The 25,732-nt window shown below is 37.7% G+C and overlaps 1 protein-coding gene across 5 annotated transcripts; it reads left to right on the top strand.

The window, feature by feature from the left end:
* Positions 1-1,826: 1,826 nt before the first annotated feature.
* zbtb47b (zinc finger and BTB domain containing 47b) lies at positions 1,827-25,716 on the top strand. Of its 5 annotated transcripts, none has more exons than XR_003404146.3 (7): positions 1,827-1,985; positions 14,250-15,217; positions 16,924-17,071; positions 17,930-18,045; positions 19,493-19,637; positions 19,841-20,220; positions 20,559-25,716. XR_003404146.3 is itself a non-coding variant. In XM_053227924.1 (7 exons), exons 3-7 carry the CDS (start codon positions 14,456-14,458, stop codon positions 20,164-20,166), a joined length of 1,497 nt encoding a protein of 498 aa, XP_053083899.1. In that variant the 5' UTR covers positions 1,827-1,985; positions 2,697-2,776; positions 14,250-14,455; the 3' UTR covers positions 20,167-25,716. The 5 variants fall into 5 exon arrangements, 3 of the variants coding, with proteins under 3 accessions (XP_053083899.1, XP_026793597.3, XP_053083900.1); XR_008300726.1 differs by having other exon boundaries at positions 20,478-25,716; XM_053227924.1 differs by adding an exon at positions 2,697-2,776 and having other exon boundaries at positions 19,841-25,716.
* Positions 25,717-25,732: the final 16 nt, after the last annotated feature.

Below are 25,732 nucleotides of genomic sequence, written 5' to 3'. Positions count from 1 at the left end.
TCCAAACTTAAAAACCAAAAAAAGACAGCTATCTTTATGCTGCTTTCTAAATAGGACAGAAATAATCTCAGTACAAACACTGCCATAAAATGCAGCTGGAACATCTGCTGCAGTGGAAACCAGCAGTAGCAAAGTGTCCACAGGTTAAATAATTAAAATATATATTTATTCAGTTATCGGCACATAAATCATCTTTGTTCAGCGTATCCTGCTCTCCCCTGGTATGTATCACTCTTACTTTTTACTGATACAATATAAAAAAAGTAATAAACAGTTATCACTTCATTTCCTGGTTACATGGTCCTTGTCTGAACTGCACTTGAGCTGGGAAGCTCTGGTTTAAATTTTATTGTCACTGATATTTGCAAATCCTTGGAATGAGACTGGTTAGACTTTAGTATGTTATACAAAGGGGGGAAAAAAGCTTATTTATTAAAAGAGCTTAAGCTAAATTTTTGAACAGCGTATTTAAAGATATATATTTTAATAAAATCTTTTAGTAAGTCAGGTCTCTTTAAAATCCACAGCCAAGAAAGCCCATCTGATCCCCGAGCTCCAATCACCTCCTCCCCCAGCAGAGGCAGCCTCGCAACGCTCCCGCCGGGGTTGCCAGAGTGAGGGCTTTCCACCAGCAAGGGCTATTTTTACTCAGATTGAATTAGTGAATAAAAATGTTGGGCAGGTAGATGTAATTTCACCATGTTCCGACACCGGAGATGATGAATCTAAAGTGGAAACGTTAAAAACATGTGGAATGTGTAGCAAAATTAGGTATTTTTCAGGGTATTTGGTTTATTTATAATTAATGGCCAATACTATGTGGACACCTGACCATCACACTCACATGTAGTTCTTCTCCAAACTGTTGTCACAAAGCTGGAAGCACATAATTGTATAGGATGTCTTTGTGTGCTGTAGCATTACACTTCATTTCCCTTCACTGGAACTAAGAGACTAAACCTGTTCCAGTATGACGATGCCCCTGTGCACAAAGCGAGCTCCAGGAAGACATGGTGTGTGAAGGTTGGAGTGGAAGAACTCGAGTGTCCTGCACAGAGCCCTGACCTCAACCCCACTGAACACCTTTGGGATGAACTGGAACTGAATGAACACAAATCCCCACAGCCACACTCCAAAATCTAGTGGAAAGCCTTCCCAGAAGAGTGGAGCTTATTATAACAGCAAAGGGGGAATAAATCTGGAATAGTTTATTAAAGGTGTAATGACTGGATGACTTAGATTGATCCATGAATTGAGGCAACAAACATAATTATTTTTTTATAATAATTGATTTACAATCAAATTAAAAATTATAGTTGATGATAAAGCAATTATTATCCAAAAAAGACACAACCGGCGTCTAAAAAATTCTATTTATAAAACTGATGTGTAAATAGGCTAAACAAGGTGATCTGTTCATAACTCTGATACTTTTCTTTTTGCCATCATGATTTGCAAATTAACAGTAGGCCTACTCCAGATTCTAATAATAATAATAATAATAATAATAATAATAATAATTATTATTATTATTATTATTATTGTTGTTGTTGTTGTTGTTAATATTTATATATTATACATATTACCAGTTACCAGTTATCTTGTAAAATGCTAATGCTATTTAAATATATTTTAATACATATAAATAATAATAATAATAATAATAATAATAGTTATTACACCTATTGAACAGATTTGTATAATCATAATTATAATAATCCTAACTTACATAGAAAGTGTTATTTACTTTAGACACATGATGTAAACTGACTTTATATAATCTACACATTGGAGCAGGTTAACAGTGATTTGAGGGAGGAGTTTTAAACCGGGACTGAATTGAAATCAGTTGCTCCAATCTGGCAACCCGTGTGGAGTGAGTGAGGGAGAAAGCAGGAGAAATGTGAAAAATCCGCGTCTCGGTGTTTGATGGCGCGCGGAGGCCTGAGAGCGGCGGAGTGAAGCGCTGGCGGATCAGCAGCATGGTAAACAAACCCAGCTTTTTCTTCCTGCTCATGACGCGTCCTTTATTCCCATCCGCTGACTTGAGCACAGCCATGAAGGCGGCTGCAGTTTGTGCACTTTGAGCTCTGAGGCTGAGCATTTCTCCGCCAATGTTTTGCGCTTTAACTAAAGTTTGAGTCGCAAAAAAAGCTTTTGAGGAACGCAGCTGGATTCACGAGCTTCAGTTCTGCACATGAAGAGTTAAATTTCCCTCAGGTCGTGACTGGAGCCGTTTGGTGTGCATGTGCAGAGGGATTGCAAATAAAATGTTATTTGAAGTGCCTGCAAGGCGAGGGTTTGGTTTTGGGGGATTTTTAGTATGAGTGTTTTTTTCAGGCACGGATTCAGGGTTGTGTTTTAGTGAACAAGTGCAGTGCACATGAGTCTGCCTTTGGACTTGATGGCCTTAAACCAGGTTTACTGTGTTTCTCCTTCTGCATGTGTGGAAAAAAGTTTCAAACTTTGCAGAATTTATGAATATGTGAATGCAGGACTGTTGCACTTGGATGTCTGTCTTCCATGGATGGCATTTTTTATTGCAGAGGGCAATCCAGCCGCTGTAGCATTACCAAAAAAACTTTGCATTTGTGTGTAATTTCTCTCACTGCTTCAGCATCCTCGCACCTCAGTTTGGTAATGCATGATTCATATAAATGCAGCTGCATATTAATGTAGGTCTTTATCCTTCCCAGCTGAATTGCATCCCTGACCTTTGACCCCTAAGGACAACATCCTTCAACTTTTCAGGCAGTGATACTTCCCGTTAAATTAGGTACATTTGTTAATCTTTATTGCAGTTCTATATCACACAAGGCTATTTTATGCAGTCTAATCAATCATTTTTCTGTTATGTACTGTGATCTTCCTGATCTATATCAGATGTGCCAGATGTTTCACTGCATTACTCACAATTCATGTGAACCAACAAAAGCAAACAATTTGGATCAAACTATTTCACGCCATCATTTAACCATTAACATCAAAGCTTAACCAGTCGGGTTTTAACACAGTGCAAGGAGCAGGATTTTTCAGCCCTGAGCTGTCAGTCCCAGTGAAGGAGGTGTGGCCTCTGTCTGTGATTCTCAGTGAAGGAGGCGTGGCCTCTATGCGTGCCAGTCCCAGTGAAGGAGACATGGCCTCTGTCTGTCAGTTAATGAAGAAGGTGTGGCTTCCCACTCCTGAAAAACTTTCTTCAGTTGAACTCGAAATGTTACCATAATACTGAATCAGAATATAGCCTATCACTTTTTTAATTAACATATCGAGGTATGTGATACACAAAATTAATTACAATGGACACATCAAATAATGGTTACAAACAGTTCAACTCAAATCAACCAGTCTGAGAGGTTTGTGAATGATTGTAAGCAAATTGCCACTCTGAAGTGACGTGTGTGAATCCCAAACAAGTCTCAGCTAGCGTTTATTTACCGACAAAAGACTGCGCAACAAGACATTTTTATACTGTACAATATTAAGATATATTGTGATAAAATATGATGACCACTTTCATTTAAATCAGTGCATGCCTAATGGATAGTAGAATATTTATTTGTCCGTGTAATCAGTATCACTTTTCACTTATGAGGGCTCATGTGAGGGTGTTTATTGCTTTGGGGTCGATTCAGGATCCTCCTCATTAGGAGTGGTGCAGCGGTGCAGTAATCCTGCCTTCAGCTCACATCTGGATACTCAGGTTAATAACTGGGTCGGGTCAGTACTGCAGCGGTCAGAGTCCACTCTCTTTAGCTTCTGGTTGGGAGCCTGTGTGTTTTCCGAGTGGGTGTTATGAACATCTGGGGCTCTGAAGCAGGAGTTGTAATCCTTTTTCAGGGTCCTGAAATGGAACTGAACAGAGTTTCAGGTTTCTGAAAGCTTTTTGCAGAAAAGCATGCCATAAAAGGTCTTGAATAGGTTTTAAATTAAGTATTTGGTAGAGACATAAGTCATTAAATGGGAATAAAAGGTAAACCAGTACTTCATCCTGAAAAGCAGTTGATTTATGATTCTGAATTTTTTTCAGAAAAATGTACGCTTGCATAAGAACGTGCAAAACTCTCCAGGATCCTCACTTAATCTGCACTGAAATACTTTTAAATTTTAAGTGGGATTCATCTAATACCTCTGATGCGTTTGTGTTCATTTCCTAATCACTGTTCTCATGAAATTTAGCGTATACACATAACCCATACCTGAACTAAATTAATACAATTGCTTTCATTTAAATTTCTAAATTAATCCAAATTCTTGCGCTTTTGTTTTTAGGAGCTAACAGCGAAACTAAATTAATCCAATTTACAAGTCCATTAATATAAACTTGTGATTTGCAGCCGGAACTACTGTCAGAGCTGCTGTTATAGAAAATTAATCAAAATCTTCTGGTAATGTCGATCATCAGACAATAATAAAGAATTCAACTTTGTGTGGTGAAGTAATATGTAATATCTTGGGAAATCATCAAGTTATGAGCCATAGATGTAATCAGATCGAGAGCTTGCTTTCTTATTGGTCAATATTTGCAATCTTTGAGTGTTTGTAAAAGTGGTTCTAAGGTTCAGCTCCTCACACAGCTGTTTAGTGAAATCAGAGTCTCTGCTTGAGGATTGTGTTGGCATGCGGAGTAACTGGACGGCGTTTGTGATCCTGTTTTATGTGTCCGGAAGGTGCCAGCTTCATAGATTCTCCTTCTGGCAAGAAGTCCTGACTCAGCTCCTGTTCACTGAGGACACTGTAACCTCTCTCTCTCTCTCTCACACACACACACACACACACACAGAGTACGGTCTGACTGGAGGTCATGATGATTATTAGGCGCCAGAGAGGAAGCCAGGAAGATAGGACATGGATGGGCATGTTGTTATATAATTTGAAAACTTTGGGCTGTTGTGAAGGGAAGTCAGATTTATATTCAAGCTAAAATTAAAGAAAACATGTTTTAAGAAAACTGATCAAACCTCTGACACCATACCTGCATTTGCATTTTGTAAAACTTTTTTTTTAACTAGTGGTTTTTTCAACAAATCATATTAGAGGCATAATCCATGAAATCACAAACCCCAGAATTATTGCGATGAAAATGGACAAAAATGAATATATACTTTGAATAAGGGTTTTTTAGACTTGAAAATTGTGCAGTTTTTTTAAAGCTGGTTTCAAAATGATCTACTCCTGCATCTTATTGTTTGGTGAAGCTTGCCCTGGAGATAATATCACTGAGACTAACACTAAATCTCCTCCTGTAATGTCTAACGAGGTTAGAGTCCCTTGTAAAAAATTCAGGATCCTCCTACCTGCAGAACGTTTCATGTTCCAGAGATGATTTTGTTCTTGCATCCATTTCTTTGTTCATTTGGATTTCATTTGAGGTTTTGAGTCAAGCAGAAATATTGATGTTTGTCATCACTCTGTATCTCTGGACCACATCAGTGATCTGACACATCCAATATTTTTTTAACTGTTTATCTATTAGCAGGTCAACAACCATCTGTATAATCTGGTTTTCCCAATGGTAATGAATGATAAAGGGATTTTACATGTGTGCAACCTCGTTATTATACCCCAGGGAAACAGGATATGGTCAAAGGCAACAGTAGAGCTCTTAGAGTTAAAAGTGGTTTGAATTATTTATTTTTGCCCAGATTTTGAATGGAGTTAATTAAATATGCAAGCAGTACTGCAAATTATTCTCTCCACTAAATTCCATATTGGTTTAATCGATTACTTTATACTCAATAGATCAGACTGATCATGTCTAATCAAGCTGATCAGTTCCACTCAGATTTCCCGTGAAATTTTACTTCTTAGTTGATGCTCGAGAGGAGTTTCCTGAGCTTTCCTTGGATGGAGAGAAACTCTAACATTAACTCGCTCCACGTTCGGCCGCTTTGCTAAATCCGTCAGAAAGGTGAGTCATCACGAGTTTCATTTCTGCTTGACCAAAATATTAATCTCCACTGCAGAGCTTTTAAGTCTCTCGAGGTGTTGCTAGCATTTGCACGTTACAGAGCTCTGTGGTTAAGGTTCAGGTTCAAATCCAAGCATGGCTGAGAGCAACGTAGAACTACTCGACTTGGACTGGATTTAGCCTCGCTTGGATGAAAGTGAATTTTAGTGTGATCATGGACAGGAATTTGCGTATTTTTCTAGATTTTCTTAACTAACCTGAGGACAGAATTTTAGGATGGATTGTCTCTCTAATTCCCAGAAAAGTCCTCTTGATAACTCGTTTCCTTATCGTTCATAAATCTGGAATATCTCTGGACAGTAGATTGTAGTAATTTGATCCTGTAACACTTAGGAACCAGAGACAGTTGGATGTATTTCTAGACTTTATTAAGGATTTTGCACTAATCCTGCTTATAATCCACACCAGAGGCCAGCGCGAACACAGTCAGCATTAGTGTAAGCAGATCTGTAATACATCAGTGCTATTCAGAACCAGAAAAACACAGATGACACTGATAGTCAGCAGGATTGAGTTGAGGACTTGAGGCCAAATAGGAAATAAAACAGGAAGTGTTTTGTGAAAGGGCTACTGCAATTATTTTGAACTTGATTTCTTAAATGATTGATTCCTTTATAAGTAACATATGATATTCAGTGTTGTCTAAGTTGTCTTATTTAGTTTCATCAACATGTTGGTCTCGTTGGTCTCTTTTCACTTTGGTCAACATTTTCCTACATTACCCACAATGCTGATGGTGGTGCAGTGGGATTTTAGCCTTTGTTTCATCTCTACCTAAAGAGAGAGTTGCAGCAGAGCTTTAGTCTTTTAGTCTGTCCAGCTCTCTCACCACCTCATCTGTACACTCTTCTCAAACAGATCAGCTTCCAAAGCTTCAACTTTTATGCTGATATCACCGTCAATGCCATCGCTCTTGTCTTCTTATAGATCACTAACTAGCTAATGAGTCTCTATGTAACCTGTAGCTACATTGCTTTATGGGAATTTCAGTCCAACGATTGGCATCTCCTCTACTTCTACATTGGGTTTTTCATTAACATGACATTTGAAAATGGCGAGCATGAAAAGAAATTCTTGCTCTTTTCTTTTTAGGAGCTAACAGCGAAACCATACCATTATCCCTTACGTTTGAGAGAGCTGAATTTTTTCAGTTAAACGCCATTGTAACTGTGCTAGCAGTAACAGTGTCCCCCTGCGACTTCATAACGACACGTAACCGCTAACACCAGAATCATTAAGCGCATCACAAATATTTCAGTATCAATACATTTAATGTGTTTCACAGTGGACTTTTCCTTTAATCTGTCACACTCCCAGGAAATGTCGGTGGCTCCAGACTTAAACTCATAGTTACTCGCAAGTGTCTATAGTACAGATCTCAAAACCTCGCAATAGATAAAATGGGGTGACATTAGTGAGTCTAATGTTAAGTGGATGGACGTTGAAGGCACACCATGATTTACACCGAAAAAAACATTTACATTGTGTAGCATTATTAACCAGTAATTACCATGGCTTTAATTGCTGTGTATAATAATTCAGCTTTTGTGTTTGTGGTTTCAGCCAGAATGTCTCTTCTGTGTGTCATTGTGACTACTTCGAACTGTCAGCTGTATTTGCTTGAAAGATGAGAGTACAAACTCTGTGTGAACTCAGCACCAGGACAGGACGGTTTAGATTTTGTTATTAGCATTTTTGTTGTTGTAGCCTTTATAACTGCAGCTCCTTTGTGGCGTCTGAAGTGTTTATGGCTGCCTGCTGGTCCTCACACACATCTGCACTGTTCACAAAATTTATAGGAGCTCAAAATTACAGCCCTCTCTCTGTGTTTCCATCTTTTCCTTTCTCTCAGCACATACACACACTCACAGAGTAAGGTCATAATAACTGCTGTGTAATTTCTGTGTCACCTGAAATGGCCTCTTCGGGGGGTGTGTGTGTGAGAGAGAAAGAGAGAGAGGTGTGTGAGCAGTGTCTACCAAGGTCAGGACAAAATCTCTGGGATGTATTCGAAAAAGGTGTATTGAACAGGACCAAACACACACACACACACACAAAATCTATTTTCTCCCTCCACTGCCGCTCCTCTTCTTTTCTGCTCCTTCACCTTGGCCAAGAGGACATAGGAGGAGTACTAGCGCACTGAGAGTCTTGCACACAAATACACACACACACACACACATACTTACTTACCTTGGGTAAAATCATCATTGCCAGTCAAACTGAGTTAGAAGATTATACACATCATTATCCACTTTAATTAGTATTTGAATTACTGTAAGATGAACATACACACTGGTGACAAATTATAGGAAAATACAATATCACTGTTATGCTGTGGAGGGGCATTTATTTATTTTGTTGGTATGATTTGGCTGCATGTGTCCCCTTAGAGTGACTTCAGACTTCTGACTGATCACCTTTATGTACCTTCTGTAACATTGACTGGCTCACTGTTTTGTTTATCGTGTCTTGTCATGGAGACATTACATTAATTATCAGTTTCATAAGCATTCACCAGAACCATCTGGACTGAAGCGCGTGCATTGGATTATTGGCACTAGGACATTGTTTGCTTAATCACTTCTCAATTTACCGACAGCAGCAGTGTGAAGCACGCGCGTAGCTTTCAGAGCGAGCCAGGCCGCTCTATCAGCTGGCAGCGGAGACGGAGGAAGAGAGCAGAGGGCAGGAGGATGGAGATTACTCACATCGTTCTTGGTGTAAGTCTGAGGAGAAGCTCGGAATCCTAGGGTTATTATTACTACAGGCAGATCGCTCAACCGTAACATCTCCTGTTACGCTCTGGCCAGACAGACAGTCAGAGAGTAAGGGCGTCACAGGACGTTTAGCCGTCTTAGCATGTTGTTAAGGTTTCTGTGTACCTTTCATTTTTGGTTTGGAGACTGCATTTTTATAAATAGTTGCAGGTCTTTCAGGTCTTTTTTTTTTTTGTCTTGCTTCAGTCTTTAAGATGCTGGATTATATTTTCTAGGATGTAATCATGAACGTTGGCCTCTAAGAGGACTTGGTTAAGCTTTTTTTTCATAATAATATGCTCTACTAAATGATCTACATTATGTATATTTTACTGCTGTAGCTCAGTATAGCTGCACTGTTTATATTTTATAAAAAGAAAGAAAGTCACAAGATCATTTTAAGGTACCGTTTAATATTCTGTAGTTTATTTACCCACAGCAGTGTTGTCACTGGTATTTAGTTCACTTTGGATCCATGTAAAATTCACCATCTTTAATTCATAGTCATATTTTTTTTATTCCCAGAAACAAGCAGTTAGCCTGATCCTAAATGTCTTCCTGTTCCCTCTACAAGCACATTTAAAATTCAACCACAGAAAAAAAAATCTATTTGTCATATCACTTTTATGGTTTTTTCTTTTTATATTATAAGTAAAAAAAATACTAATGAAACAAATATGTTTTTATAACAAATATGAAAAATAAAACGTCATAAATTACTCACATTTATTCAGAACACATTTCTAAATGTAGAGCGTGGGATCTTTTTTTTTTTTTTTGATTATGTAAACATAATATTATACAAAAATATACATACAAAAGTAATATTTATTCTAAAATATGACACAGTGCAGTTAATTGATTTTAGTTGATTATTTCATCTCAGCTTGTTATAAAGAAATTTTTAATAAAATCTCATTTTTTCACTGGAATTTCCGCATCACCACCACACTAAACATGCCAATACCACGAGAAACATTTCTCATAGTCTTTTATTATACTGCGTAGAGAGATCGCATGAACAATGATCTCTCGTGTGTTTGTGTGTGTGTGTTCAGATCAGTGCTAACAGTGTGTTTGCTCAGTCGCCTTGTCCACTGAGGGAGATGAAGTCTGATTCTGTGCCTAGTCCAGCTATTCGGGTTGTCACTCAAGTCCCTTAACTCCCAGACCCTGTCATGAGCACAGAAAGTGGAGCACTAAGTTAGAGCTTTTTGAACTTTTTTAGCTTCATGGTAACTAGCTTGGCAGAAACTAGCTTTCTTATGTCGGTTTAGTGCGATTTATGCAGTTTTGTGCAGACTGTGTGATTTCAGCTGTCTTTTAAGATTAACTGTATGAGATGATTGTAACAAAATCTTGGCTGAATTTTATTACAGAGTGTGTGATTTATTACAGACTGTATCGTCATGTTCTCCATGAAGATCCTCTAACGATAGATCTGCGATTAAAGAAAATTACTACGTTTTGCTTACGTCATCAATCAGCGAGAAAACGGGCTCGCATAAACACAAACACTCCTCAGAGCGAGCTTGATGTAATAAAGACATTTCTTTGGTCTATTAGCATGTTTCATTTGTTACGTTTTGCCATTGCCACTGTTTGTACCTGACCCGTAAGTTTCACATCGTCCTCCTATTGGTAAATTTTAGGTGAATGTTTTGGTCACTCGCACACTTGAACTAATTTTCATCAAACGTTTTGTCGTTAGCTGTCTTTGGTAGCAATAGCACTAAATCGATGCCAGTGAGCACTGCATATTATGCGTTCTAACACGATGTATGATTTTTACTTTAACGATTCTTTTGCAACTTTTTTCTGAGCAGAAAATCATACAGTGTAAAGATTGAGCTCGATGGCCAGCAGGCAGATTAAGAGGTAGAAATTAAGTAAAACATATTATCTGCATTGGCATTTTATAAATATTATTTTTGTACAAAAGTACAATTTAATATATAACAACATTGTATGAGAAAAGGACTGCAACAACTGTTTCATAGAGACTGAAATGACCACATGCTAATACAGTTGTTTATGAGAGAAATAATTTGACCACATGCTAACAGGACTAACTGCATGCTAACAGGGCTGTGTGTGAGAGGATGAATTTGACTACATCATGCTAACAGGGCTGTGTGTGGGAGGATGAATTTGACTACATCATGCTAACAGGGCTGTGTGTGGGAGGATGAATTTGACTACATCATGCTAACAGGGCTGTGTGTGGGAGGATGAATTTGGCTACATCATGCTAACAGGGCTGTGTGTGAGGGGATGAATTTGGCTACATCATGCTAACAGGGCTGTGTGTGAGGGGATGAATTTGACTACATCATGCTAACAGGGCTGTGTGTGAGAGGATGAATTTGACTACATCATGCTAACAGGGCTGTGTGTGAGAGGATGAATTTGACTACATCATGCTAACAGGGCTGTGTGTGAGGGGATGAATTTGACTACATCATGCTAACAGGGCTGTGTGTGAGGGGATGAATTTGGCTACGTGCTAACAGAGCGTCTCTTTTTGCCTAATACGAATACTAAAAAATATCCACAGAATTAACAGCTAAAGCAGGTAGTGCTAGCTACAGTGTTGGTTTGTTTGATCTTGAGCCAAAACATGCTTAAACTCCTCTGCAATGCTATAGCAGAAGTAAAAACAGTGGCTTTGGTCAGGAATGCTTGTTTTTAACCTTTCAGACAGAATGTGCAGGCTCTCTATAGGCACAGCCACAGGAGCAAAGCCTTTGACTGAGGAACCGTGGCCTTTACAGCGGCGTGAATGTGAACAGCTTTTGGGCATGCCATGGGAGAAGACGCTTTCACACGAGCAAAAGTCATTCAACGAGGGGAGATCTTATTCCCTCTTTCTGTTGCACTGGTTGGCATTCCTCTGCTTGGCATGGAGTTACACAGCATTGGCCAAGTGCATTCCAGTCTGGAGGAGACTTGCAATACAATACGCTTAAGCCTTGAGTCTGATATTGTAATGTTTCATTTTGGCAATAAAAAGCACTCTTGGATCAGAGGTTCTATGTACAATAAATCTCTAAGCTTTTTGTTAATGCGTAATATTTTATAACAACTCTCCCAGCCTTCTTAAAGGAAATAAAGTAGCCCGTGTTAGCAGATGAGTTTAGAGAGGATTTGATATATTTTACTGTCTGACGTGTCTGATGCTGTGTCCTGGTTTACAATCACTCTGTTATAAATAACGCAGGCAGAAATAATGAGTCTTGATTAGGCTTGTGGTTGGGGTGACATTTTATTTATGTACGTGAATGTGAAGTCACGTTGACAGCTGAATACAAATGGTGAGAGGGCAGTGGCAGGACATTGTGTGTCATACTTATGAATCTCTCTTCCAGTTTCCAGATAATGCAAAAAAAACAAAAATATATGACTGGGACAAAAATATGGGACTGGTTGCGAAATGGCCACATACAATGGCTTGCGTGAGTATTCATCTTGAATTTTTACACATTTTGTAGTGCTATAACCTGGAATGGAAATGGATTTTATTGGGATTATACAAGTACGTCATGAATCTAAAATCCAAAATCACCCATAATGTGTGTGGTTGGAGCTATCAAAACAAGTCAGACAAAGTTCTGGAAAAGTGTTAATCAGGGTTTGGTTATAAAAAAATAAAAAAATGTTCAACATACCACAGAGCTCTATTATAATTGAAAAGACCTTGGAACAATTGCGACAGTCACGCATAGAGAGGGTCGTCCACCAAAATTCAGTGCCCGGGTAAGGAGGACATTAATCAGAGAAGCAACTAAGAAGCCAAGGGTAACTTAAGATGGTGCTATCATCACCATGCTTTACTGTGGAGATGAGGTTATGTTTCTACCAAATGTTTTACCGTGTGCTAAGGCCAAAATGTCTACTGTGCTCTCATCAGCACTTTTTTGGTCTCAGTCAACTTTTTTCCACATTTGCTGAGTGTCCAGCATGTCTTTTGGAAAACTCCAAACAGAATTTCGTCTCTCCACTATCTGTTCCATAACGCCCAGGTATGCGTGTTCTGTGAACATGTTCTCCCATCTGAGCTGTGGAGCTCTCCAGGTTGTTCAGAGTTATCCTTGGTCTCCTGGTTTTATTTATTTTAATTATATAGTTTGGTGTTTAGATAAAAATTGTTAACATAGCACAAAAGGCCGGAAGGGGAAGTGGTAGCTCAGTGGTTAAGACGTTGGACTTCTGCTCGGAAAGTTGTGAGTTCAAACCCCAGCACCACCAAGCTGTTACTGCTGGGCCCTTGAGCAAGCCCCTTAACCCTCAACTGCTCAGTTGTACAAATGAGATAATTGTAAGTTGCTCTGGATAAAGGTGTCTGCCAAATGCCATAAATGTAAAAGGCAGTTTTTTTTTTTTTTTCTCCAGCTAGAGACTGTCTCAGTACATGTGTAAAAAACTGATTTAGGAAGCACTGGGTATGAGCCCAGTAAGTAATTCCACGTCCTTGGCCAGATCTGAAAACCTTTAGTTCCAGAAGCTAGCAGGTCCTGCTAGCAAACCTAGCTAATGTTAGCGATTAACATAATCACCATTGCTACGATATTCCAAAATTGCCTGCTGTTAAATAAATAGCTGAAAATCACTGACTTTGTTACTGAACCTTACTTTGTTTACTAGAGGTTTCTCTTGGAGCATTCTTAGAAACCACTTGAGCATTAAAAAAACAAAACATTGATTATTCTATCTAATTTCTATCTAATTTCTAATGGTTACTTTTAGCAACTCAAAAGATATCCAAGTGTCCTTCTCTACTCTAGTTTGGTCCTGCTTGACATTTTAAAAGGCCTACGTTGTCTCTTAATCTCTGAATATTAAAGGGCCCCCAGTGGCAACTGACATTATAACAAGCACTTTTGCATTAATTCTTGTGGCAGTTAGTTGCAGTAAAAGTCTGCTTAATGAATCTGGATAATGGTTTGGAGAGGCTGGTATTTACTCTCACGACTCTGCCTAATTGGTTATTGGCCTGTGTTTGTGTTCTGCCTCATGATGACTTCGGTGAGACAGGACAGAGAGGTGGAGGAGGGAGCTGATGGGTTGAGTATGGATCTGAATATCAATGTGGCTCTCAAACGCTCCTCGTTCACATTGTCCTGTAATCCCACTTCGTTTCTTGTGAAAGAGATGGATTGCATATTGAAACCTGGTGTAGATTAAGCTCGGCAGGGACAGCATGTGTCTGTAGGGTCCTCCGTATAGCTCTGGTTGGTGGACTTTTATGAGTGAACATGGTCAGGTTTATAAAGTAGACATGGAATCATTAAAAAAAAAAAAGGGGATCATTAAAATTTCATTTTGATTGATGAAGCATTATCTAAAATGCTAAAACCTAATATGCACTATATAGTACTTTAATACATATGCTATTGGAATAATTTAATATATTCTGGCTTTATTAATTTCTAAAAAGCTGATTTCCTTATTGCAGTCCTGATTTATGGATATTTTTAAAGTTAATCTTTACTTTCCTTTTCCTGTCTGTGAACTGGCTCTAGCTTATATCGTAGAAGACAGTCGTGTTCTGCCTGCTGGAGGATGTGCTGCTACATTTCACCCGTTTGATGGACACGCCTCACAAAGAGCAGCACCTTTTACAGCCCGACGTGTTTGATGTGGACTTTGCTGGGCACCAACGAGGTGGGCAATCAAGAAAAGCGCAGATACGCCACTTTACAGCAAAACCACAGAGGAAGAGTGCAAAATGGATGCCTTTTCCATTCAGGTGGTAGACAACACAATGGGCAGGCTAGAACATCATGCTAGCTCTCAGGCCCAGGCGAAGCACTTCTACAAAAAGGATGATGGTGGAGGAAGTGGGAGGGGTTTATGCAAAGCAGAGGGAGGCACCAGCCCTGAAGAGGTGGCACCTCAAGAAAGCCCCGCCTCTTATAACAGAGAGCAAATCATTGTTGAAGTGAACCTTAACAACCAGACCCTGAATGTTTCCAAGGGGTCAGAGGGCAAGACCAGAGAGCGGGGTCAGACTCGTCAACGCACGACGAGCAATGAAGATAATGACTATGAGCAGAGGCAGGAAGAGATGGAAATTAGCACAGAGGAGGAAAAGGATGAAGAAGAAGAAGACGACGAGGATGACGATGATGATGACGATGACGAAGAGGAGAACGATCTTAGCATTCCAGAGGTTCCACAGGCTATTATGGAGAGACCGCGGCGTGGTACGAGAGCGAGTGCCGTTTCTTTGTGCCAGGGCCTGGGCAGTGGCACGCTGGCACAGGGGAAGAAGGAGCAGGAGAGTCAGGGCCAGAAGGTAAAGCTGGAGGAGAAGCAGCACTTCGCCTGCAAGAAATGTCCCCGTGTATTTAACAACCGCTGGTACCTGGAGAAACACACCAACGTCACACACAATCGCATGCAGATCTGCAACAAGTGTGGCAAACGCTTCCTTCTGGACAGTGAGCTGCTGCTGCACCATCAGACCAGCTGTGAGAAGAGCATACAGGTATACACACTCCCTAACACACACACTCTGTCGTATGTCGTTTAAAGGAACACTCCAGTTTTGTTTTGTTTTTTTAACTTGCTCTCTGTCTATCGCATCCGTAGTGTATGTTTGATTACCATAAACATAGAATTTCTCTGTATTGAGAAAAGAGCAGGGTAATGTGCTAGCTGCCCTCTTCCACATGCAGGAGGCCCATGATTGACTAGCATAGCTGTGATTGCCAGGAGAGAGAGAGTAATACCATCCCTCCCACCCAGAGAGCACAGCCTGATTTGCTCTCCAGACTCCCGGCCACAGATGGCTGTGGTACTCTCAGGATTCTTGTGATCAAAAATGACTTCTAATTAAGTTGTGTATCAGTAAATGTAAAAATTACGTTACCGTTCTGCGCATCACAAACACAAATCTACAATAGATACTCTAACAATAAATCTTGGAGTGTTTTCGGATGAGGCAGGAACACAGTAAAGATGAATTCCGCTTACTTTTTTTGGTTTTGTACTATTTATGTGCGTAACACAACAACAGAATATTCCCTCTGAAAATGACGTCCCATCTGGGCCAGAATGAATTATACAGAAATGGAGCATATATGTGTATATATATATATATATATATATATATATATATATATATATATATATATTACATATATAATGAAAAAATGAAGAAAAAACCTAAATGTAACAACTGTAATGATACCATACAAAATTATAACATAAAAAAGTTTAAAAGGTATCACAATACCCACAATATCTCAGACAAGTGTTTTGTGATGTAATTCATCACAATATCAACATTATGTGGTTGTATTGATCAGCCCTATTTGACTACAATTCTACTGTCGCTCTGCTACCCAAAAAGACCACAGAAGAAGGTTTAGTTGTAAAATTCAAACATCCTGTCACTTTATTTACCATAAAGTTGCTTTAGTGTTAAATATTTATTTGGGAATATGTATGGGTATGGTCATTCTGTTAGACGAACTGATTCAGCAGAAATGGTAAATTAAATTAATTAATTAATGCTCTGAAAAAACACCTAATAAATCAAGGTGTCCATTATATTGTGTAGAAATACAATATCTGATTTTATGTTTTCATACTGTATTGTTTGTGAACACTAGAATAAAAAGTAACTGCGAAAGTAACTGACAAAATCAGATAATAATCAGATTATTAGTGTGCATGTAAACAAGCTCACCCTTTAAAAACAGACCTGCACATATATATAATCTTCTCACAGTCTTTGGGGAAAGGCTTTCATCGGTATTTCTGGTGTTCTTTACTTTTTGCGTCTCTCTCTTTCCACTGGTACGTCACGTTTTCTCTCTCTCCGCATGGAAGAAGCACACACACGCCTGTGTGATGTGAGATGAGATGTGGGTGATCTGTATGCATGTGTTGGCTCTGGGATGGAGAGAACAGCTGGATGGTGCCATTAATGCCAGAGTGCCGAGTCATTTCCTGTTTGAACTCCACTGTGGAAACGCTTAGACAGCACATAGTGGCCCGTATATTATTTCTCTCTTGCTTCTCTGGTGCCATTTAGAAAATTGCATCCTTTGAATTTCAAATTCTGAATTTGATTTCATTTAAAGTCCATTCATATGATTGATTTATTTTCATTACAGTGAAGGTGCCCTTGATGAATGGACGAATGCGGTCTGAGGTTTTTTGTTATCTTTTTTTTAAAACCTGCAGTGTGTGACCTGTGGGAAGGCATTTAAGAAGTTATGGTCCCTTCATGAGCACAACAAGGTTGTTCATGGCTATGCCGAGAAGAAGTTCTCCTGCGAGGTGTGTGAGAAGAAGTTCTACACGATGGCACATGTCAGGAAGCACATGGTGGGTGAGTATCCTGGCCTGGTGAGGGTTAATTAAAGGGGAAGTATGTCATTTTACATATTTTGCTACTTGTGTCAAACTGCAAGTCTATGGAAAACATTAACAAGCCTTCACCTTTGTTTCTTCTGAGACAGTGAGCTGCCTTTTAAAAGAAAAGGACCCGAGCTTAGGGGCGGAGATAGTTTCCGGTCCAGAAAAATTAAGTAGACTAACTAACCATATACATTGCATAGCAGTACGGTGAATCATAGTTTTATAAGGTATTTCTAAAATTATATCATTATTACAAGTCTAGAAATAATTGTAAACATTACAAACAGCATCTCTGATGCATAACAAACCCCCTGGACACAGCTAGGTGGCAGCAAAACACCCCACACACAAGGACGCATGATCTAAAGCAGTGTAATTAGGTACTGTAGAGCCTGGTTCTTTACAGTAAGTTCGTTTCATCTACTGAAGCCTGATCTGTATTCGACTGAAGCGTCCCGCTGGGGGAAAAGAGCCATGCTGACCTTGTCTGTGCCCCATAAAGCACACGCAGCAGAAAACACAGGCTGTGTTGTTTAATCTCTCCTAACAAACAGGAGGAAATCTTCCTTTCTCCATGACGCTCATCTGAGAGAACAGTATAATTATAATATGGTACAATAATGATCAAATTTATTTTATGGGAATTCTCAAACATTTAAATTATTTATGTTACACTGTGTATGTGGTCATTTTTATATGTGGCACTGTATGCTTTAAAAAGCTCTAAGATTTTTTTTTTTATCTGACTTTGTTGTATGGCTTATGCGCTGTAAACATGATATGCAGTAGACATGTATAAGAGTGCAGAGGTGTGTGTCCTTGCCTGCAGCCCACACGAAGGACATGCCGTTTACTTGTGAGACGTGCGGGAAGTCGTTTAAGCGCAGCATGTCTCTGAAGGTGCACTCTCTGCAACACTCTGGGGAAAAACCCTTCAGGTGTGAGGTGAGTTTTAGACGCACACACAGCTGTATACTGCATACATATTATATATATAATATATACTGCATACTATATATTACATCATTTAAGATCAGTTCTGATGCATGAATTTGCACAGGGATCATTTAAAAATGTAGCACACAGGAAATAGAAATGAACTGACCACATATTACAGTCATTGTCTTATGGGAGTTACAGAGCTTTATTAGGCTTTGTTTTACTACCATTGTGCTCCATATTACTGGCATGTGTGTGTGTGTGTACATTGCAATGCTCCACATACACAGAATATGAAAGCGCACATGCAAATACCTGATCGATGGTATTTTAATTATATAAATGTACTCTGGACACATAGTAAACTGCAAGACAAATTACAGGTTCATATTATCGCTATAAATTCATTATTGTTTCTATAGTAACAGTATACTTATGGACTTGTATGGTGGACGCTCCAAATAAACTGATTTAAAACATGGTTAATTGTTGGTATGGTAAAGATATCTGTAAGCAGACATTTATTTAGCATTTATGTAAGGAGTCTCCAGTGTCAGTGCTTTGGAACAGTCAGAGGTAAAGCTGTAACTTTAGCACAAAAAATGAACTTATTACTTGCTGTTACTCAATAACACGATATCTCTTCAACAAAAAAAAGAGAGGCTGGTGATGGAACCACTGTTTATAGTGGCTATAACATAAGTGATAAGAAAAACGAACTTGTTTCACTGACGTTCCACATCATTAAATGTAACAAGAAATAGATAAATAGTATATATTGTTCTTTAATATATAGCTAATTGTTAGCATTGGCAAACTGCTGTGTTATAAGAGGAACAAAACACTTGAGTTTGTCATTGATTATTCTTATAACAGCACACCTCCAACAGATTTATTCATTTAAGAAACACTGCTTGTGTCCTTATATAAGAATATTTAAGGGTGTTTTCTAGGTGCAGTCTCTGCTTGAGATTTGCTTTGAGATTCTTTAAAAAAGGTGAAGAATTTAGGAAATTTTGTGTGTAGATGTTTACAAATCATTTGTAACTTTTAAGAAATCATCATACCCATGACATTTAGGATTATTCGATGCACGAACCGAAGTCCGAGAGCACTTGCACAAGGTGATCACTGGCTCCTTGCACGTGAACCGAAGTCTGGTTTGATTTGCAGTGATTTGACTCTGACTGATCCCATTCCAAGAAGTGACAAATTAATAAATGATTATTGAGTTTCAGCCCCATGCCATCCCACATACTCAGATTGTTTTTCTGATTCACTTATTGTGAAGAGTTCAGTGTATAACCAAGCTGGACCAAATAGAAATAGAACAAATATCAAAAATATTGGTTTCAGTCTTATTTGGGCTTGGCAGTAGGTGAGAAAGCACTCTTAGGTTTTTATCGCCAATTGTTTACTAATCTGACTAGTAAATCTGCCTTTCCTGATGCAGAACTGCAGTGAACGCTTCCAGTATAAGTACCAGCTTCGCTCTCACATGAGCATCCACATCGGCCACAAGCAGTTCATGTGCCAGTGGTGTGGTAAAGACTTCAACATGAAGCAATACTTCGACGAGCATATGAAGACCCACACTGGTAACTAGTTCATGCTAATACACCATTTAGAATGTCTGTAATTTGTCTAATAGAGGAGTTTTATGAAGATTTATGAAATAATTCTGATTGTAAAACAGATATCTTAAATGAAACCTGTTCTTCCCTAAGAAGCCCACTAACTACAGTGACAGAATGAAAGATACCGTAGTAACTGTTCAAATATAGTTGTTTTCTTTTTCCAGGCGAGAAGCCGTATATCTGCGAGATCTGCGGGAAGAGCTTCACCAGCCGGCCCAACATGAAGCGGCACCGGCGCACCCACACAGGCGAGAAGCCGTACCCGTGCGACGTGTGCGGCCAGCGCTTCCGCTTCTCCAACATGCTCAAGGCGCACAAGGAGAAGTGCTTCAGGCTCAGCAGCTCTTTAGGAGACAACAGCAGTGTGACCTCGGGGGGTGAAGGGTCACACCCTTCTTCTCTTCCTCTCCTCCACTCCATTAGTGGCCTTCCTCCTCCTCCTTCTCCTCCTCCTCCTCCTCCTCTGTTCTCCAACTCAAGTAGCGACTAACGGCTTTCAGTGGAAACCTGGAACTCTTTTTCTGTGTGTGGTGAACCAAAAGCAGTAGGTTATTCGACTCTGTGGGTGATGTCATGCACAGAGGAGTCTGAATGATGTAGCAGGCTTTTTAAACAGTGTGTGACACTGTGTGAACTCATTTTCAAGAGATATTTTATATATAATCAAGATTGGCTCCTTAAAAATTTGTTCTTAAATAATGCATTGTTGTGGTTAAGTTCTCATGTGCAGCTGATTGTGCAAATAACATTGTTTTTATTTAGAATGTCTTTACAGACTGTATGTCCTGTCTGTTCTGTCAGTGTGTGTGTAGATGCTGGAAACAGGCTCTGTTCTCTGCTCTCAGAGGAATCACCAGTGTTGTATGTTGTGTATCCATTCAGCAGAGGGAGCCCTGTGACTGAGCAGCAATGCAAAAGAGCTTTTTCACAAGAAGGTGCGATGCCGATAACCAAATCCCTGCGTCCCTGCAGTAACCAAACCCTGTGTGCTTATTAATGAGGTATGATGTGTTTATAATCACTCCTGCACCTTATTTCTAACTTGAACCATACATACGCTGATGTTGCATTGGTTAATGTTGTCTGATATGATGCCCTGTCTCTGGCACTTGAGAAATGAGGTGAGAAAGGGGGCGGGGTTATACAGAAGGTTATACAAGAAAACTGCAGATGTGAGATATATAAACAGTTTTCTTTCTTTTTTTAATGTAGAATTGCACTTTATTAAAAACAGTCTGCATATCGACCATAAACAGGACTGAAATATCAGTATCAGAAGCCTCTGATTCTGTAGATATATAGCATTATAGCAATATATTCAACTAAAGATGTTTGCAATTTTGTACATTTGTCTGTACCTGTAATAATTTAGGGTACATTCATGTTTTGAAAATGTAGCTTTTTATGAATTTACTCATTCTAACATTACACTTAGTTTTCACTTCATTTTCAAAATCATTATTGATGTTATATTTTGAATTAGAAATTGAATTTGGATTTTGCTGAAAAGTTTGCCCATGTACGCTCTAAAAGTTTCATATAAGCAGCTGTTACTTAAATCTAAACTGTTCATCTTTACTGAGATAATAAGTTTTGGTGACTGAGATATCGTCTTTCATTTATGTCCATTATAATATAATAGAACTAATTATAAAGCCTAATCTAAATAGAGGTAGAATGTTACGTTAGGGAGTAAAGGCTTGTGGATATCTAGTACTCGTATCTGTTTCTGAGATACACAAATATCTCAGAATGTCTCAAAATCTGAAATAATATTTGTGTCACCAGAACAACATTTCAAATTCTGTGAATCAAATTTAGATTCATTTCCTGACTGCTAAATGGCTAAAATTCTACTGACTGAATGTTGTACAAATTTAAAGCTTTGAATTCAATTGAATTTCAAGATGGATTTAGTTTTCAAGCCTTCTATTCAACTGATGCACATTTAGATTTGGTCCATTTAACTTTAAATTTAAAAATTAAACTAAATAACTAAAACTAAAATTTAATATAAATACTAGTGACACAAATATCGAAGCAAAGCCAAAAGAAAAAGGTTACACTATTTCAACTATATGAACACATTTAATAGTTTACTAAGTCATAATCCACCTGCAACTTTTCTATGAATATAAGCAGTTAGAAAATGAAGTAAAATAAATAGAAATATATCAAATCTAAAACTTTAACATGCATTAATTAGTGGTCCTTTGAAGTCTTTAGGGAGAAATTGTGTAAGATCAGATTAAAGAAATGAGATTTTACAGCTTCTAGAGATTATATGAGTCTCACTTACCGAGTGATTAGACAGGTTATTACATATAAAATATTGAACTCAGTATAATATAGTTTCAATAACAGCAAATACAAACACTATCTAACCTCTGTTAACATACACTCTGTGTGTAAGCTGTAAATAAGTAGTGTACTTAATGTCATTTACTGTGTAAGCAGGTTTTTTTGTTTACATCGTGTTGGGAGTCAGTTGATTGTGATGATGTGTTATGAAGGAGACAATACTTTGGAAAGACCTTGACCTTGAAAGTTACAAGCTGGAAGTAGATACACTTTTTCTATATGCAAAAAGTTCCAAAATGATTTTCGTTAAAAAACAAAAAAGGAAAAATAATTTTAAGCACCTTATATTTTATAGTTGCTCATAATGATGTGCAAATGGTAAGATGGATAAATAGATTTTTTCCTTTTGTTTTATTACTTTGTTGAATTAATTAGATTTTTCTACACAACATTGTAGAAAACCCAAATCTATTCTTCAGTATTAACACTGAACAGAGTAACATCTGGTTTCGAATTGACCGAGCCCAGTAAATGAAAACTACCCAGTTTTTAATCACTATTTGAATATTTTTTGTTCCTTGTCATCTTCATAAATTTACATTTATACATTTAGGAGATGCTTTTATCCAAAATAAGACAGAGTGTAATATGAGACCCAGCAGTGCGTTAAACTCTGGATATTAGGTCCAAGTCTGTAAAACTTAAATATAGGAGCAGAGGGTGCAGAATTGTGCAAGAGGAGTGAACAATGAGGAGTGAACAATGAATGTGTTGTTGTTAAAGAGAATCACAAGGCAGGAGTGAAGCTACTGATCAGTGCACTTTGGTTAGGGCACATTGCACGATAAGATAAAAAAAAAGATAATAAAATGTATAATTTTGCAAGTAATGTCATGTGCCAGATGGACTTTGAACAATTTTTTTTTTTTTTTGCATCCTCTTGTCTTATGTCTTTGAACGCTTTATATACTATTACACACTCCTAGTTGCACCTTATTCTCGTCATTGGGACACCCCCGTATGAGTAGGAGTGCAGTGCTGTATTTCTGTGACACCCAGAGATGAGCTTGTATTGGTACTTTATAGCTTTGCCAGTATGGAGAGTGATAAGTTGTAAAAGCATGGAGCGTCAGTAGAATTTCTCAACTCTAAAATGAAATGCGCCATGATGAGATTAAGGCATGTGCCGATAATCTGCTATCTTCAACATGCATGATATTGTTATCAAGGACACGTCAGAATATCATCCCCTCCCCTACATTCCATTCTGGAGGAGGCTGCAGAAGGGGCTGCCATTTTTGGGCCAGTGTTTCTGAGATAAAGCCTGTCTCATTCACAAGGCAGGGTAAAGTTACCATAAAGACAGCTTTCTTTTACAGTTCTTTGTTTTGGAATGTGAAAAATGTGAAGGTGAAGAAGCATCAGATTCTTCTCAGAGAGGGAAATCCCATAATTCTGTTCACCAGATGAGAACACTCAATAATGAGGAAGGATTTTTAGAAATAAAGTAATTAAAGGGTTTTGCTTGGAAGCAGAGATGCTTGAAGTCATAAAAATGTTTGATATTTACTTGTGTTTAATTCAGAATATTTTTTCTCATTACAAGTGGACTAAATATAACATTCAGTAGAAAATAAAAGCAATTAATAGTACTAAATAAAAGTACTAAGACTATAGATTATTTATAGTATAGTATATCATTGTTCCCGCAAAGAAATTGACTTTTTTGTTTGTTTGTTTGTTTGTTTGTTTGTTTTTTAAATCTGATCCTATCACTGGAAAGAAAGCATACTGGCAAATGATTACCTTGCTAATATTATATTATTATTCATGTCTACCAGTTCAACTTTAATGTGCAGGTAATGAAAATTAGCCAAATATAGTCTCAAATATAAAAGATTACAAATAGCCCCCAGTCTCTTTATAACAACTGAATGTTGAATAATTGCAAATTACAAACTTTCTGCAAGCATAACAATATCATCATTTGTTAATTAGCTCAAAAGTTTTTTGTTTTTTTTTTGCCAGTCAGTCATTTGATGTATATTGAGCTTAAATTATGATATTAAATATTGAGTTATACTGCAATAATCAATTCTAGAGCCTGAAAATGTTTGAAATTGACTGTACCAACCCTGTACTGTTTTAAGAAATAAAAATATTGGGGTAATATTGGGGCAACTCGTGATTAATGGTGAACTGACGTTTTAATATCGGCACATGCCTGCTTCTCTAGATTCAGGATTTAGTATCCCAGAACTTTATTATCATATGTAGAAGCTTCTTATACAGTGAAATACTTAGTAGAAATAATAACAAGTTAAAATAAAGACCAGTCTTAAAATTGTGCACTATATTGTCTAGCCGCAATATATTACACAGTTTGTAACACTGGGCTTTATTTTATTTTGAATGGAGAGAAATGCACAAATTTGCTTTAGTACAATTGTTCCACAGGAAATACAGTTTTCTAACAACACTAATCTGTTCAAGGCCCACTTAGGGAGCACTGATGAGAGCGTAATAATTGCATCCTTCCAAAACTGGTCTTTTAAACATGTTCCTACAAAATGATTAAAATTGAAAAGGTGGCTTTTCACAAAGCTTTTTTTGTGTGCACTTTATGGGATGTGTGTTTTTATTTTTTTATTTTTTTATTTTTGAAAAAAGAGATTGTCTCATCAAAAGTCTTTAAATTTAAACATTTAAAAAATTTATTTCTGTTGATTCTTATTTTAAAAAGTTGGGAAATCATACTGTTATATATTATCCTAATTTCTTAAGGATGGCTTTCACTTTTTTCACTGTTTTGATTATCAGATATAAGTATTTGCTACAAGTTTGTGAAGAATGAAATGGTTCTGTTTTTCCATTTTTTCTTCTGTAAAGTAAGTTTGGATTTGCTGCTAGTTATGCTTAAGTTAGGAATTTGTGGCCTTTAAATGGATATTTTTTAATACATGCTATGGTTTCATGAAATTGCATAAATAATCATTTACTGTATATGCCAATAGAGAGCATTTACACTGAATGAGTTTAATTGGGGGAAAAAAGTTAATCTTGTTCCGTATTGGTCTTCAGTGTCTGTTGTGTTAAAGAGAGAAACAGGAGTATAAAATGATTTGCACTTTGAAAGTGGTTTAATCATCAGTGTATGATTTGAGCAGAACTCACTCACCATGTAACTCATTATAGCCAAATCAAAGATGTAGTCAGTTTTTTTAAAACAATACCTAATATCTTATAATGTACTTACTATTCCTTAATATGTATTAAACCATTCTCGAGTGACTGTTCCCGCATCATTTCCTACTTTTATCATGTAAACTCAATATCTTAGCAAAGCTGTGTGTGTAAACGTCTCATGTATGCAGTAGCCATGTTGGTTTTGTAAACTCGGTACTAAAAACGATACAAAGACGCTAGTGTCTAGAGGTGCTAATACATTATACTGCATTTTGTGTCATTTATCTTGTCTGTAACAGAGCAAAAATAAGATTCATTTTAATAGCAAACTAAATTAAACAATATACCAAAACCTCAAAGTGCTTGTTTGTATTTTGAGCTTAATCATATATATGTGTGTGCGTCTGTACATCATCTTTCTTTATCCTTTCTCATTGTGCTAATTAGAGGTGTACAAAATATTGACAAAAAATATCACATCACTGTACTTGAAGAGATTAACAATACATATAATTGTTTTATTTAATGTTCTATAAAAATTATTACCACTGAAAATAAAGGAACATAAA

This window comes from Pangasianodon hypophthalmus, chromosome 22 (genome assembly GCF_027358585.1).
Source record: "Pangasianodon hypophthalmus isolate fPanHyp1 chromosome 22, fPanHyp1.pri, whole genome shotgun sequence".
NCBI lineage: Eukaryota > Metazoa > Chordata > Actinopteri > Siluriformes > Pangasiidae > Pangasianodon > Pangasianodon hypophthalmus.
This window is presented reverse-complemented; position numbering and strand designations above follow the sequence as displayed.

Bases quoted from the DNA above. Each gene is read 5' to 3' on its own strand.
- zbtb47b (XM_026937796.3), top strand. From the start codon at position 14,456: ATGGATGCCTTTTCCATTCAGGTGGTAGACAACACAATGGGCAGGCTA. The intron at 18,046-19,492 runs GTGAGTTTTAGA...TTCCTGATGCAG, and splicing joins AAAAACCCTTCAGGTGTGAG to AACTGCAGTGAACGCTTCCA. The intron at 19,638-19,840 runs GTAACTAGTTCA...TTCTTTTTCCAG, and splicing joins GCATATGAAGACCCACACTG to GCGAGAAGCCGTATATCTGC.